Source organism: Neopsephotus bourkii, unplaced genomic scaffold (genome assembly GCF_033783945.1).
Source record: "Neopsephotus bourkii isolate Nb327-2 ecotype Australia unplaced genomic scaffold, CSIRO-AGI_Nbou_v1 NB_1292, whole genome shotgun sequence".
Lineage (NCBI taxonomy): Eukaryota > Metazoa > Chordata > Aves > Psittaciformes > Psittacidae > Neopsephotus > Neopsephotus bourkii.
The window spans coordinates 2,979,456-2,994,860 of NW_026901776.1; the positions used below are offsets into that span (position 1 = coordinate 2,979,456).

Genomic DNA, 15,405 nt, shown 5'->3' on the forward strand with positions numbered 1-15,405 from the left:
TCCCAGTCCTGGAGACACCGGTGCTGGCAATAGGAAGATGAACGTTTCCTGGGGCTTCAGACTGTGTTCATGTCTCTTGGTACCACCCAGGAAATACAAATCACCATTCCTGTGACTTGGTAGATGTAGTTCATGTTGTTTGCTTGGTAACATTCATGTGTCCTTGATCAGTGCTTTGCAGGGAAGAGAGAAAGCACATACAGGAAGCAGGCAGTTGTAGAGTGTGTGGCAACTGCAGGCCAAGTGAGCATTGCCCTTTTCAGCCCAGCCACACTCCAATAGCCAAAGCAACCAGAAACAGGTTGATCTGACCTTTTAAAATCAAAAGCATTGCTGTCCCCATGTCTTCCTGGGGACAAAGAGTATTTATAAAAACAGATTTTGCTGGATTGTACTGCATGATTCAGTTTACCTTTTGATATCAAGATCTTATATAAATAGTGTGCATATATATATATATTTCTCAATTACAGAGAATTCAACCATTACTTCGTCAAATCTTGGTCTCCTCTGACCTGACAATTCCCATTCTAAGACCTGTGTTTTTGGTATGATTCTTGTTAAAGTATCATTTTCTGAACATGAAAACTTCAACAGGTTTCAACTGCTACTGACACTGTCCTGCATCAAATAGAAGAAATGTATTTTTACTGCAGAGGAAAATGACTTATTTCATGCTTCTCACATATTATCTTTATTAAACATTTGGACAGATATGCATCCATTTATTATATTAATAATCTATGGCTTCTTACTTTGCAAATGCTGGTTGAAAGTTCACGAGAGCAGGCTTTTCTGTGAACTTTCTGTATTTATAATTTCAGTCACTGCAATAAATCCTGAGACTATTGCCTGCTTAGCAGCATCTTGCACTATACCCCAATGGCTAAAACAGGGAAGCTGGGAGCTCTACATCTGAATATCTCAAACTCTCTGAACAGCTTGATTGGAGTTTAATTTTCTTCTTAAATAATGCAAGTTGTTCTGAAGAGAACATATAATCACAATTATCTGATAGTCAAATCCTTGGTGACTAACATACAAAGCTCCACTACCACTAATAGAGGTTTCGTTTGAGCAAAGCTTATTGCAGCATTTTGTAGTCGCTAGAAAAAAAGTGTTCTTTGTGCGTGCTGTAGTTCAGAGCTGTAAGGTCTTTGTGAATGGTTACTCTCAAAGCGCTACAGAAGTTCCCCGGTTCAAGGTGGCTCCTGGCTCCTCGGAAAAATGAATGTGGGTTTCCAGCCTGGGAGGAGAGAAATAAGTGAAAAAGGAGCATCTTTGGGCTAGGCAGGACAGGTCTGCCTAGCGTGCAGCTCGGCAGCCAGGACCAGTCAGTGCTAAGCTGGTTCAGAGAAGGAAGAAAGGTAAATGCTGACCCCAGTAAACACAGCAAGCATCCATTAATCCAACATCTCAGTCACAGTAGGAGCTCCTCCACTGCTATTTGTCAGAGCAAAAGGATTTTCAGATTATAAAACCAGGAGTCGCCATGTGGTCACCTAACCACATAATTTAGGACACAGAACATCCTTGAATGTGAGCCAGTTTAAACTTGAGTACATGTGTTAGATTAAAAAACCCAACATCTATCCTCGATTTAAAAATTGCTAATGGTAGAAAAGCCACAAGAACCTATTGCCATCCCTGCCAATAGCAAAGTATTTGCCTGGTGAAATGTGTAGCCTTTTCCTCCTGCTCATTTGTCCAGCTCCAGCCACCAGATCTTTTTATATCTTTATTTGTTAGATTGGAAGAGTGTTAGTCCTGAAGTAAATACTTATCGTCTGTAACCAGTAATCCTCTAACCTTTCCTGGGTATGCTTAAAAATATGTGTACCTACAGCTTCTACCAGAAGGTGCTTTCTGGTCTTTTGGCTGCTCTCCGAGCTGTTGCCTGCACCCTGTCTGGTTTTCTGTCAGCCTTTAGGAGTGCCTAAAGCAAACACCATGCCTTGGAGTCCAGCACACATATGGAGGAAACAAGTCATCCTTGCCAAAAACACATGATACCAGAAGTCACATTAGTTTTTGACCAGTTTTACCCTGGAGTTCATGTCCAGCTGATACCTGGGACACGAGCCGGTGTCCCCCGTTTAAGCTCACTGATACCAGTTGAGGGTGCTCCCGACAGTATGCGCAGCCCCTACATCTTTTTTCTCTGCATCTGACTCTACTTTTCCCTGCTAGATAAATAACTATTGCTCAGTCATCTGACATCAGATGACAGAGCACCTCAGTCTTTTTCTTCTGAGTTCCTTTAATCCTCATTATATATGATAACCCTAATCTTTGCAACATCTGCCAATGTTTTGATGATTTTATTATCTTACTTGCCCTTAATACTATACCTCTGTTACTAATAGTAAAATGAGTACCATATTTTTGCAGGACATATCAGAAGCAAAGGTGCTCACTGCTGAGCCGTTCAGCTACAGAAATGATAGCTAGTATCATCATTATAGTGTGTAGCCTCATTTCCTTGGAGTTACACATTATTATTCACTTCATGTCTAAGATATTATATGGAGTTACTGTTCTGTATTTTCAGCTCAAAAGGGGGAGCTCTCTCAAAAGAGAGAGGTCTCTCAAATGATGTAAGGAAGGTTGGCAAGTAGAAGGCATTTTCTCTGATTCTATTATGCTTTTCAGGTAAGAGTGCCAAAGTTATTTATTAATTAATTAGCATCTTGAACTACTTGAAATATGTTCTGCATGTACTAGTTGAATTAGCATATTATACGTAGGTGAAATGAAACCATAACAAAGACGAATATAGGTTTCACAAGAATTTAGTGACAGACCATGAAGAGTGCTCTGGGAGAAACAGGGAAGCTCTCTGAGGCCTTGCTTTATTCAGAAAGGCAAATTCACTCTCTTTCTCTCTGAAACTGGTTAATACTCAATCTCAGCTCTACATGTTAACTCCACCTCTGTTTCCTCTTTGAAATACTGACATCTTTTGATACGCTTGATTAGTCTCTATTAAACAATTCCCGTTAGAGTGCCAAAAAGACACACGTATCACAGAGAACAAAATCACATGGCTCTTTTTCCACATGGACTTCTGCAAAAATAGCCAGCTACAAATAGCCAGGGATGCATATTTTCCATGATTCATGCTGCAGAACCCACCATAGGCTCTGGGACTGTTGTACAGGATCTGAGCTTTCTCGGGAAAAAAAGTTACAAGGCGGTCTGATGGTGAGAGAAGCTTTCCCAAACAGGAACTGAACATGAATCAAGTTGGAATGACTCAGATTGTTTTTGTGATTCTGCAGAGAGACAATCTGAGATAATAGCTGGGTTGTGTGAACTATAGCTGTAATTTATTACAATCAAAATTCAAAATACAATGACATATTCATATTACTGTTGCAAGTTGGGTTTTTACTTTTACTACGCTTATCAAGAGCATTGTAATATTTCTAGCCCCTCTGTGTGAATAAACACATAGAAAAATACTTATAGAAGTCCTCTGCATGCTTCAAAGGCAATCCGAACAAACATAGCAACATCCCTTTTGTAGGCTGGGTGAAGTACCTTTTGGTAAGAAGACAGTACAGTTATAGCAGGATTGAGTTACGGAGGTAGGTAGCCAGCCTTAGGACACTGATGAATTTATACATGTAGAAGCTTGAGGCTTATGACAGAACAACATTTCCCTTCCAGAGGGTGAGAAAAAAAAAAAAAAGAAGGAATGACTTGGAAGAATAAGCCTGAGCCTTTACTTAAGTATATAAATTAAATTTGATACAAAGAAGGAACAAAAGCCAGGCTATTTCTGTTTCACAAAACAGAATTACCGCCCAGGTGTGGCAGCTAGTGTAGTGTAGGCAGCACAAAGTATCAGTACAGCTAAAGCACATCTCTGATGTTTGTGTGTTGTACAGGCAGGTTAAGTAAACGGTTTTAATTTAACCAACCAGATCCCATGACTCAAGGTGAGAAAAATTCTTCTTTAGTGCCGTATTCCATCCTTAGCCAGAAAGCTGTTCCCAATCAGAACTATATTTATCCATTATTTACCAGTTTAGTCAACTGAGGACAAGCTGTTCTGAAAATATTTGTTTAAATCAGCCAGCCAGGCAGCAAGAAGGAGGGGAAAGAAAAAACACAACAGAAACACGTCTAAGATTCCAGGGGAAACCTTTCTGTTGACATTATCAGGATTTGGCCAAAATCTGCAATCAATGAATGAGAATGATGGCTATTAAAACAAGGCAAGCAGACTAGAGATTCTAAAGAAAGAAGAGACAGAGGCAGGAAAGCAGTGGGAACTTCCCAAGCTCTCACTAGAAAGGGAAAAATGAAGGTGCAGCTGCAAACAAGGGAACCAAAACTGGGAAAGTAAAGTAGAAAATGTGTGATCACTGATTTTAATGGATAGAGACGTCAGGCATTGGCCTTGTCTGCAGATTTTCCTGAATGGGTGCTAGATCCACAGGCTGAGTTCAATATGGCCAGGATATTGAAATAGCTGGAAAATTTAGAGATTATTCATGTCTGAAGCTTTGGGAAGATCACATCTGGGTAATAGAAAAGGGAAATATTTATCTTTCGTTTTAAATTAAGCTCAGTTTGGAAACAATTGGGGATTTTTTGTTACAAAACTATGTTTGAAGTCTGCCTTCTGAGAGAATATCTTAATTTGCAATTTTCACCCTGACAAAATTATTTTAGTGGAGCACAATGAGTGCAGTGGGTATGTATCAGTAATGACCATGAAAAGACAAACACCACACAGCAAGCCTTATAGGATTCAGGAAGGACAGGATCTAAATTTAACCACAAAGAAATGTGAACATGTTAAAAAATGTGTCTGAAATGAAGTGACTAGCAAATCCTCCAAAAATCAGTCTTTGCAAAGAGAGTAAATGTGGAAGGCATATTGTCTTCTTAATCCATAACAGACTGACACATCTTTTGAAGAAGAAAATGCAATTCTTTCTAAACTACGAAGCCTTGAAGGGAGACCAGGCATGGATTTACAAGCCAAGGAGAAAAGGGCCTTTATCCGCTTTCCTCTTGCCCCAACCAGCCTTCCTCATGCTGTTCCCTAGCCTGTTTTTTAAATAAAAACATACAAATATGTAGCTAGCGGAGGGATGGGGGGATGACCAGAGGATGGGTAGACAGTAGATGGAGGCCACTTGTTTTTTTGTCACACTGTTTTCTGGTTTGCAGCGCAGCAACTTTACTTCTCTTACCACTTCTCCCCACTGATGATCTGTCCTTCTTGAGTCAGCTTCCACTGCAGTGAATGATTTCTATTTTTAGTTTACCATACATAAGTAATTATAACTTTCCCTGTGGACGTGGGCAATGAGCGTGCAGTCTTGACAACCACATGATAAATGATGGAAGCACATGTTGATGCTCCAGCTCATAGAAAAACACATCCCTCCAAACCTTCTCAGGGTTTACAACATGAAACAACCTTGTTATCCCAGTTTTACAGACATGAACCGGGACAGCAATGACTTATCATAGTAAATATCTGTTGTGTGACCCAGATCCAATTTTTCATGGCCACCACTTTCCTGCAACACATTCAAGTACCAGTGTCCTCGTGCGTAGCAGCATCCTCCTCACTTTTGGGTGTTTGCCCATGTCATGGTGTGCCTCATCCAAGGCCCCTATACTGCTGCCAATGCCCTTCTCAGGCTCAGGCCCTCCATGCACATGGGCACCATAGTCCAGTTTTCCAGATGAGTAGTGTACTGGTCTTTCCACTGCTATGTACATAAAAAGGGATTCTTTGAACAAAACCAAGGAATAATCTTGCTAGAAGCTCTCCAAATTCTTGGGGAATGCAATACACAGAACCTGACTGACAAAAGCTGCCTTTGGTGGCAAACAACTGTCTCAAAGCTGTTCCAAGTGTGGAACTGAATTTCCTAGCATGCTACACTATTACCTCTCAAAGCAGTAAAATGCCTGTGTAGGATTGCATGAAAAGTCACACAAAACCTTACTATCAAGGGGAAAGAGTAGTCAGTAGCAATCTACCAAATAGTCATGCTTCAAAAGCATCAGCCTGTAGGAGTCACAGTAACATTCAAACCACCAGCAGCTCTCTTGGTGTGATCAGATCTGCCTTTTTCCATCAGCAGTTGGGACAGATTTTGAGCCAGCATTGTTTGCACACAAATTAGTAGAAGTAATAGCAGTAGTAGAAATAATACTAATAATAGTAATAATGATGTCTGCCCCTTCCCATCACTGACATGGAAGGCTTTGTAAAACAATTTTCCAACACAGCTGTGCCAGTTGCACACACACAGCACATTTGTTACATCTGTTTCACAGGATGTGCCACCAGCAGCAGTGGCAGTGCCACACGACATGCCACACGACATGCCAGCATGCAAAAAGGCACCAGCAGACTTGCTGGAGAACCCTGGGAGTTGTTGTCCCTCCTGTGACCAGAGGGGACTGCCCAGCCTGCAGGACAGCAGTCAGTGATGTGCAGCCTCCTCCTCCTGCTTGCTGGTCCATACACACTGCACAGAGGTACACAACTGTCCTCATTCAGCTCTACAAGCATCAGGTTGACAGTGATTAATACAAGCTTTACTTTTTCTTTATGAGGAAGATTTTACACTGCCAAAAGAGGAATACAGTGTCCCATTGTACATTTTCAATTGTCTTGTCTGTTTTTATAAAGCTGGAAGCTTGTCTGTTTTTATAAAGCTGTTGGCTTGACCAACAAAAAATCACCTGGGATGATGAATGGTTTTGAATGTCTCCCAAACCCCAGCTTTGAACTAGCTACTAATGCCTAAGCAGGTGCCTGTACAAGCCAGGTAGGAGCAAGCCAGAAGCAGGCGTGTTTCCCTGCTCTGAGAATTGTCCTCCCATCTCTCAGCTGAGTGCAGCACTGCCTGGGCACCAGCCCCTCAGCCAGGACAAAGCCCAGATGGGATGATGGTGTGGATGGCAGAAGGGCATGGTCACGTTTCTTAGTCCCAGCTGCATCACATGAGCTGGAGCCCAGCAGCCCGCACAGCTCAGAGCTGTGCTGCACCGTGACAGCCCTCCTCGATCCCCTGGGAAGCTATCATTGCTCCAAGCTGCGGGAAAACCACAACCAGATCCGATGTTTTCGGTTTCTACAGCCTGCCCAGCCACATCAGACTGTCTCATTTTTAGCAAGTGATGTAGACATCAGTGAATTCTCCAGATATTAAAAGACTATCCTTCAGCCTGCTACACCACCTCTGAATGTGGCCCCCCACCTAGACTGCAGCCCTTCAAGTTATCCTTCATTTGTTTGTTGGTGTGCTCCCTTAGATCTGCAGATCGCTTTGATTATTTGAACATCTGGAAGCTGTCACATGCTTTTTTTGACCGTGACCCTCTGAAATATTACCCAGCAGGACTTGGGGGGAGACACAGTAAGGAAACAAAAACATCCTACTCATGAGAACATGTGGCAGGAATTATCAAATGACACCATCCCAAAGGGGAGTGCTATATATCCAAGCAAAGACAAACTTTCTCTCCATCCCCTAAAGCCAAGACAATTGCTTTCCATAACATCCATTCCAGACATAAAATAATTACATAGAAATACCTAATATATTTTTTATTAAACATTATGTTATGAAAGTTGGCTGTCTATTACTAATGGGAAAAAAGCATTTTGGGTTTCAAAGCTGAAAAGTAACCCCCCACATACATGATTCTCCATAGAATAGCCTCCCCAGAATGGTTCAGCATCTGAGGTCATGAGGGTGCATGGCCCTGGGTTGCCTGTTGTCCTCACAGCCAGACTGCAGATTCTTTGGGAAAGCTGGAATGTGATATGCAAAAGTGAGATGGAAAAGGTTGGAATACAGTCAGAGTTCCTCATCAAACCCATCACACAGTCTGGGGGCTCTGGAGAAGAGGGGAAAGGCAGCCCAAAATTGAGTAAACCAACCCCATGTATTTGCAGCACCCACAAAACAGAATTTAATCATGCAAGTGGAAGCCCATGAAACTCGAGCACCATTTTTATATTCAGTCTCTCATTCTCGTTCTCAGAAACAGATAGCAGCTGAAGTGGGGAGACCTGTAAAGACCGTATCACTGCAGTTTGGCAGTGGTTAACCACTGGCATTTTAGCCTTTGCCAAGAGATTCCCCCTGAAACCAGAACTAGATGGGAGTGGGTTTCCTTCTGGCTGGCCTGTTTGCTCACAGATCACAGGACCAAAATCCCAGTGTCCTGGATGCAATCACAGGAACAACCGGAAGCAACACTCCCATGCATGACTTCAAAGCCCACCTTACCCATGAGCAGCCAAGCTGGAGGGGGCTCTCTGCTGTTTCTTCCCAGGAACATACCCAGGCTTCCTCAGGCACTTGCAGTCAAATCTGTGTAACCACTTCTTCCATCAGTCCTCAGCATCTGCATGTTTCCAGACTCAAACCAGACCTTGATGTACTGGCTGTCATTGTTTCTTCTTCATTTCAGGCTCCTTTCACATTCAGTGGCACAGCACTCTGACTTTTCATTATTTAAATCAGTGCCCAAAGCTACTTAAGTCAACTTGAGACAAGCCAAATGTATCCTGATACAATCCCAAAGACCTAGAATTAATTGATTGTACTGCAGCAACACTGGTTTCTGGGAACCGTCTTAACGGAGACACCCTCCTCTGGCATAATCTAACAAAAATAATCCATGTCCTTTTCATTGGGATACGAAGAATCATGGAATCTTAGAATGGTTTGGGTTGGGAGGGACCTTAAAGATCACGTGGTTCCAACTTTCCACTAGCCCAGGTTGCTCAAAGCCCCTTACAACCTATCCTTGAACACTGCCAGGGATGAGGCAACCAGAGCTTCTTCGAGCAACTTGTCCCAATGTCTCACCACCCTCATAGTGAAGATTTTTTTCCTAATATCTAATCTAAATCTCCCCGCTTTCAGCTTAAAGCCATTAAGCTGAAATGTAAAGTGTAACGTAAAGTAAAACGTAGTAAATTTCATGATCAGTAAACTCGCGTTGGTCTCATCCACTTCTATTGAGCCGATGCAATTCTATACCAGCCTCAGCACATCAACCGCCTCCTACTCGGCACCTACTGCTCACTTCCAGCTCCCGCGTCCCTGTCTGGCCCCGCCTGCATTTCCGCTTCGGGACCCCGCTCCTTCCCCAGGAGAAGGAGGTGCAGAGGGGAGGGCAGGCAGCGCCTGCAGCGCCTCCGCGGGAACGGGCAGGATGCAGCCCCCTCCTTCCCCCGTGTGCTCCCACTCGGGACTGCCGGGAGCAGCCTCTGCGCCGCGTGGGACGCCCGGAACCGTTCCTGCACGTACCCACCAGGTGTCACTGCCGCTGCGCCGCGCTCACAGCCCCAGCCCCAGCCCCAGTCCTATCCCTATCCCTATCCTCAGCCCCATCCCCGTCCCCATCCCTATCCCTATTCCCAGCCCTATCCACATCCTCAGCCCTAGACCCAGCCCTATCCACATCCTTCAGCCCTAGACCCAGCCCTGTCCACATCCTCAGCCCTAGACCCAACCCTGTCCCCTCCTCCCGGCTTCTGGGAAGAACGCTTTAAGGGGCGCCTGTGCTACACACAGCTAGCAAATGTTTTGATTGCTGATGCTGGAAGTGAAACTGCAGTTGCTGCCCAGCAACTTGTACCATCACCATGGCTCAGGGTTTAGAGAAGGAAAATTAAATCGGGTTTGTTTGTTTCCTATGAATATCGGCTCTCGGCATGGAATTCAGCAAGACACAGCAATGGAAAAAAAAAACAGAAAAAAGAGGCATATGATCACTTCAGAACTATTGCAGGGAAAAAGTGAAGAAAATTATTTTAACTTTCTTCTTTTCCAATTCTAAGCTCTACTTATATTTTCCAAATAATGGGCTATAATGGATACCAAAAATGTCCCACCCAATAAATTTGTATCATCAGTATTTTTCATATTCAGCACTGCACGAGTCAAAGTAAGTAATACCATTCAGGTCACTCATTTTTCCCCAGCAGAGTTAAAATTTTAGCAGTATTGAATGAGAACAGCACTGATACACCAGCCGTGCTGGTGCTACCTTGTCCGTATCAATATGACAGAGGAGTATCCAGGAGGGCTCACTGTTAGGAGACGCCATTTCTGCATCATCACAGGAAGGACTGCTGCTGACAACTCCTTTCTGCCAGAGTAAGAAGTAGGCAGCTGCCACTGTTGCTGCATGCATGAGATCATGAGACCTCAATAATGATGAGTAACGAGCCCCATCCTGGTGCAGGAGCCTTCAGGAACCGGAAAAGGATGCAACTTCTATGGGCAACACTGGACTTTTTCACCACGCACAGAAAGGCCTTTTCTTCTTTTTTTTTCACACAACACAATTGGGGCAGCACGTCCAAAATCTCTGTTTAGATGAAAAATAAAAGCAGCAGGCTCTACATGGTTTGAAAAGTACGTAGAACAAAGTCCTCCTGTCTTCCCAGTGCTGTCCCCCATATCAGGCAATGCCACCAAACACACAAGTGTCCTGTGGTCTCTTGTTCCTCTTCTGTTTTCCCCTGATGCTTCACTAGTCACAGCATTAAACACAGAATAGGAGAGCAGCCATCAATGATTGCTCTCAAGATAGAGAAATAAATGATAGCTATAACAAGAGGCAGGGGATGGGCCTTGATTTCACTATTCCAGCTGTTACTTTAATGCTCCTTTTTAATTTTTAACACTCTTCTTTCTCCCTCTCCCTCTCTCTGTTTTATTTCTTGAGGTCTTCTGGCCTACAAACCCTTGTTTTTGTCTTTCTTATTAAAAGACACAAAGGGATCAAAGCCACACTTCCTAGTCCACGCAGTTGGTGGAAAGAGGTTGCCTTCAAAAGCTTTCTAGAAAGGTGAATTCCCAGCACATGGTGTGGTCTGGGGCTGGAGAAGTCCAAACCATCTTTCAAAAAATCCCCCAAAACCATGCTACAGTACCAAAAAGGTACCACAGCTGACATCAGCTAGCAAGCACAAGTGTACTTGCTGAGCAATGAGCAAGCATACTTTTAAGTCAGTCTTACAGGTTTCACATCTCTGACTTCAGAGGAAGTATGCTGGGAGTTTGGGGCAGGGAGAAATGGTGAGAGATGCCAGCAGAGACACTGAAAGGTCAGCAGATGCTCCATGCCCCTTGCGATGGGAATTCCAAAGTGCAGTTTTAACACAGCAATGGGGTTTAAGCAGAGAGTAAAGGGCAATTTGTTTTTCTACTCAGCTCTCACAAACAGCAGAATAAATATCTCAAATTCATAACTTCCATATTTTTGTTTTGGTTTTGCTATTTTTTCCCAATAAAATGAATACTGCTAATACACAAGTATACAGAAACAGTTGGTCATATGGGTCTGTATGACTTGACTTGCCCTTGGAAGAAGTCCTTTGGAAGAAAACATAAGCGTGACATTTTAAGCCTTATTATTATAGTAAGAAAATAGAGATAGTAATGAAAATCCCCCCTGCACACAAATGTGCTGTTGGGAGAGCAGCAGCAGCTACTGCCTCATGCCTGGGGTGTCCAACAGTGACAGAAAAGGGTGAGGAAAAAGGTTAAGAAGGAAAGCAATGGAAGAGAGATTAGGCAAGGCCTTGCTCATCAGGAACCCAGCAAGGTTGTTGAAGTACTTCAGGTGAGGTGCACGAAAGAGAAATGGAGCTACCCAAAGTGACCTAGGAATTACAACCTTAATTGTTTCTTAAACCCAACTTTCTGGAAACCTTTTCCCTTGAAATATCTATATAATTATCTACACTGTATCTTCAGCAGTTTACTTTGCTGCTAATGTCACCTTTTAAAACACTAGATAATTTAAAATAAAGTCTATGCACTGATGAAATTCCACATTTGTATCCCTTCACCCCCAAAACCTTATCTATGATTTAGGTACAACATGAGCTTCCATAAGCCCATTCGTTATCTCCACTGCAGCTACCTCCCAGACCAGTATAGACCAGGACTTAGAAATATTTCCTAGTCATGGGCTTAAATCTTCCTTCCTGCCTCCCACAGACTCTTTGATAGGAAACCAAGATTCTCTGCATCATTCTGTGGACCTCCCTCACCTTGCTGTTACCATGAAAGGAACTGAAGCTCCCAATTTATTTGGAACCGCAGTTTCTGGAGTGAATGACATGAGTACCTGCCCCCTTCCTTCCCCCAGCCCAGGGACACCTGGGGGCATGACCCTCCTGGTACAAGGGCTTTACAGAGAGACTTGGAGAACAGTTTAAACAAAGGTGGTAACATTACTAACAGCCACTCCATGATCTATTGCCATGCCGTGGCATGCTAGGCTAGCTTTTGAATGCCTAATCCTTAATCCTGCTGCCAAAGTAAAGATTTTATGAACCTCTTCTGTCTGATGCACAGAGGAGCTTAGGGCAGTACCCCAGGTGTTTAGAAATGCCTCTGTGTGCTTGTGTCTGAATCCTCACCATCTCCAAGAGAGAGGAGTTTGGGGCAGCAGTGGCTAGTGGAGGTGTGGAGAGCTGGTGGCAGCAGGGTGGGGAAGGGAAAGGCAGGCACCCATAGGCAGGATGATCCCCTGAGATCAGACCATGGTCAGAGGCACGTTCTACCTCAGCCCTGGCCCTAGCACTGGCTGCCTTTCCTTTAATGCTTTTTCCTTTTTTTTTTTTTTTTAGCCTGCAACTTCTTTCAATTCCAAGAAAGATAAAACAGAGGAGGGAAGTGTAAGGAGCATTAGTGAGCACCATAGGAACACACAGGAGGGATCAATGGAGCGAGGATCAGGGGAACAAAGGAAAAGGAACATAAAAGACGGAGAATCCTAAAAAAGACGTTACTGAGGGGGAGGAGAAGAAAGAGAGTCTAAAAGAAAAGATGAATCATACAAAGATAAGCACATCAGAAGAGATGAACTCAAAAAGGGTCAGAGATTTCAGGTTATACATTCGTCTTAGCAGAAAGGTAGAAAAGTAAGTTACACTAAATATGCCATTGCCACACATCTGTTAAAAAGGAAAGGGGGAAAGGCATAAAGAGGTGTATATAAAAGTTATGTGCATAATGAAATGCCTCGTTTATGTGATATACATGCAGAAGAAGCACCCACAAGGTTAAGTGGAAGGGTGGTAAAGAGTATCTATTTTGAAAGCTGACATCTGTGATGAATCTAATGAGAGATTTCAAAATCTAGTCAAATCAAACAGGAGCCAATGAAGGTGAATACAGCAGAATATATTCTGGGAGCAAAGAAAAAGTACAATAAAAATTGTGCAAATGCCACTAACAAGGTGACATTTACAGTCGTGTCTTAATATTTGATATTTACTGTCCATGTCCACGCTTGTAAATAAGGACTATCATCTAGCATTTGAGCAGGTTCTCAGGATTTATTGTCACAGCAATTTCTCTTAACAAGTTATACATACAGATCCCTTATGGCAAATAGTGACAATGGTACTTGCTCTCATTCATGCTTTAGAGAATCAGGCCACAAATTCCTCACTCTCACCCACACATAAAGATACCCCCAGGTAAAAGGACTACAAGTATTTCACAGGTTAGTATCAAAAAAGGGAAAGTGATCTTGGGAAAAGAGATGGTCTGAAAAATGAGGATACTACTCAATGGACAACAGAAGAGGCCTCACTGACCCAAGAAGAGTCAGCTACACACAAAGGAAAACAACCACCTATGTTTTAGTGCAAAGGCTCTGGGTGCCACTGTGCCACATGCATAAGCTGGCACAGTTCAGTAGTGGCCACCTACCGCAAAAAGGGCAATATCACAGCCCTGTGTACAGACAGAAGTACAACAGCAATCCTCTGCCCTCCTCCTGTAAAACCTGTGTGGGAACCCTGCAACCTGCTCTGGGAACTGCCCTGCAAGAAAGCTGTAACACCCTCCACCCTGGAGGAGAGCCATGAAGTAATTCAGCACTTCAGAAAACAGCAGAAAAGAAAGCAAAGGAGGCTGTGATGTTGCAATGGCCATTTATGTACTTGAGCAAAAAGGCAGGGAACATTTTATAGTGATTGTAGCAGCCTGGTCAAAAATAATGGATAAATTGAAACAAAGAAGATTTAGTTTAGATGCCAGGAAATAAACTTCATAGTGGCAGAGAAAATGACTAGAGAGACTCTGCAGCTCTCAAGCCGATATCCGTACAAACGAACCCATTTATTTGCACACATCACCTGAGGACTCTACAGTCCAGAACAAGGAGGGGGAGCTCAGTCCCAGAGAGATCATCCTTGCTTCCCCTCCATCTCTTTGATATTGGGAATTCAGCCTACGTTCAACTCACAGAAGACAAAAGCATTAATCTATTCAGCACAGTCAGATCAAAAGGCAGATTGGTACTATTCATAACCACTTAGCAATTTGCTAATAGAAATTGTGGACATGGAATATGTTCAAAGAAGTTGTTGATAATTTCCCTTGAACATCTTGGGATTAAAGCTTTATTTTATATATGTTCCTATAGCTAGTAACTTTACTTTAGAAAAATTTCTGTGTTTTATGCACCTAATCAGACCAGTGTTAGTTCTGTGCACAACATCTCTAGCTAAAAGGGACATTAAAAATATAGTAATTTAAAAATCTAAATTCAAACAGCTGTTAATCACTTAGCAGAAAGATAAATAATTGGAAGAGCCACACATAAATCACTGGTCATTCCCAACTCCTCACTCCAGTTACCTAAAGAAAACAGCTTTTCTCAGGTTAGTTGTCTGCCTTGGCGCTATTTATTTTGTTTTTTAATAACTAAACAACCTAAATGCACTCCTGAAAGTCTCATTTTCTGGAACTGATTTTAGCCCTCCAGTTTGTTATTTCTTGGGTGACTATTTGGCATCTATGTCATTATTTCAAACAATATAAGGGGTACAATCTGAAAAAAAGTAATTACAGGTACTTGGTATTAATTGCTTTCTAGTAAAAAAAACTGTCATTAAAGGGCCACCTGCAGTTGATCTTGTCTGACTTTTGGGTGGCTTTGATTCCAGCCCTGCATGGCCATGGCTAGCAGGCTGGGAATCCACCAGCTGCATTCCACCTCTCGATCAGTTCCCCAGTTCTCCTCCCTTGTTGGTTTTGTTCTGGTCACTACAATTAACTCCCACTTCTTGCTCCTGTATTCACCTCCAGCTCATTAATTTTTGGCCAGTCTCCATTACCGTTTCAGCTCAGCATTCTGCAATTTCTCTTGTCACTGTTTAAGGCCTTGTTTCTCCCTCTTTGATTTTGTAAGATTGAAGGACAATTTTCAATTGCACCTCACAGAAGGATGGGTGAATATTTTGCTGTTATCAGGTAGGTGCTAGGGAAGCTCACATATATCCCACCAGCTGTTTTCCTTCCCAGGCTGGTCTGGGAGCACAAAGCCGTCTCAAGGCTGCAGCATCATCAGCAAACAATTCTTCCCCCTGAA

At 42.9% G+C, this 15,405-nt stretch overlaps 1 protein-coding gene across 3 annotated transcripts in view; it reads right to left on the bottom strand.

Annotated features, from left to right (window-relative positions):
- Nucleotides 1-663: 663 nt before the first annotated feature.
- The window catches only part of RGS7 (regulator of G protein signaling 7), a 254,779-nt gene continuing 240,037 nt past the window's right edge, over nucleotides 664-15,405 (bottom strand). For all 3 annotated transcript variants that reach the window (XM_061365744.1, XM_061365740.1, XM_061365742.1), the window contains one exon: nucleotides 664-1,246. In XM_061365744.1, the coding sequence (XP_061221728.1) occupies nucleotides 1,085-1,246 (162 nt within the window). In that variant the 3' untranslated portion in view covers nucleotides 664-1,084. The remainder of the gene's footprint in view (nucleotides 1,247-15,405) is intronic.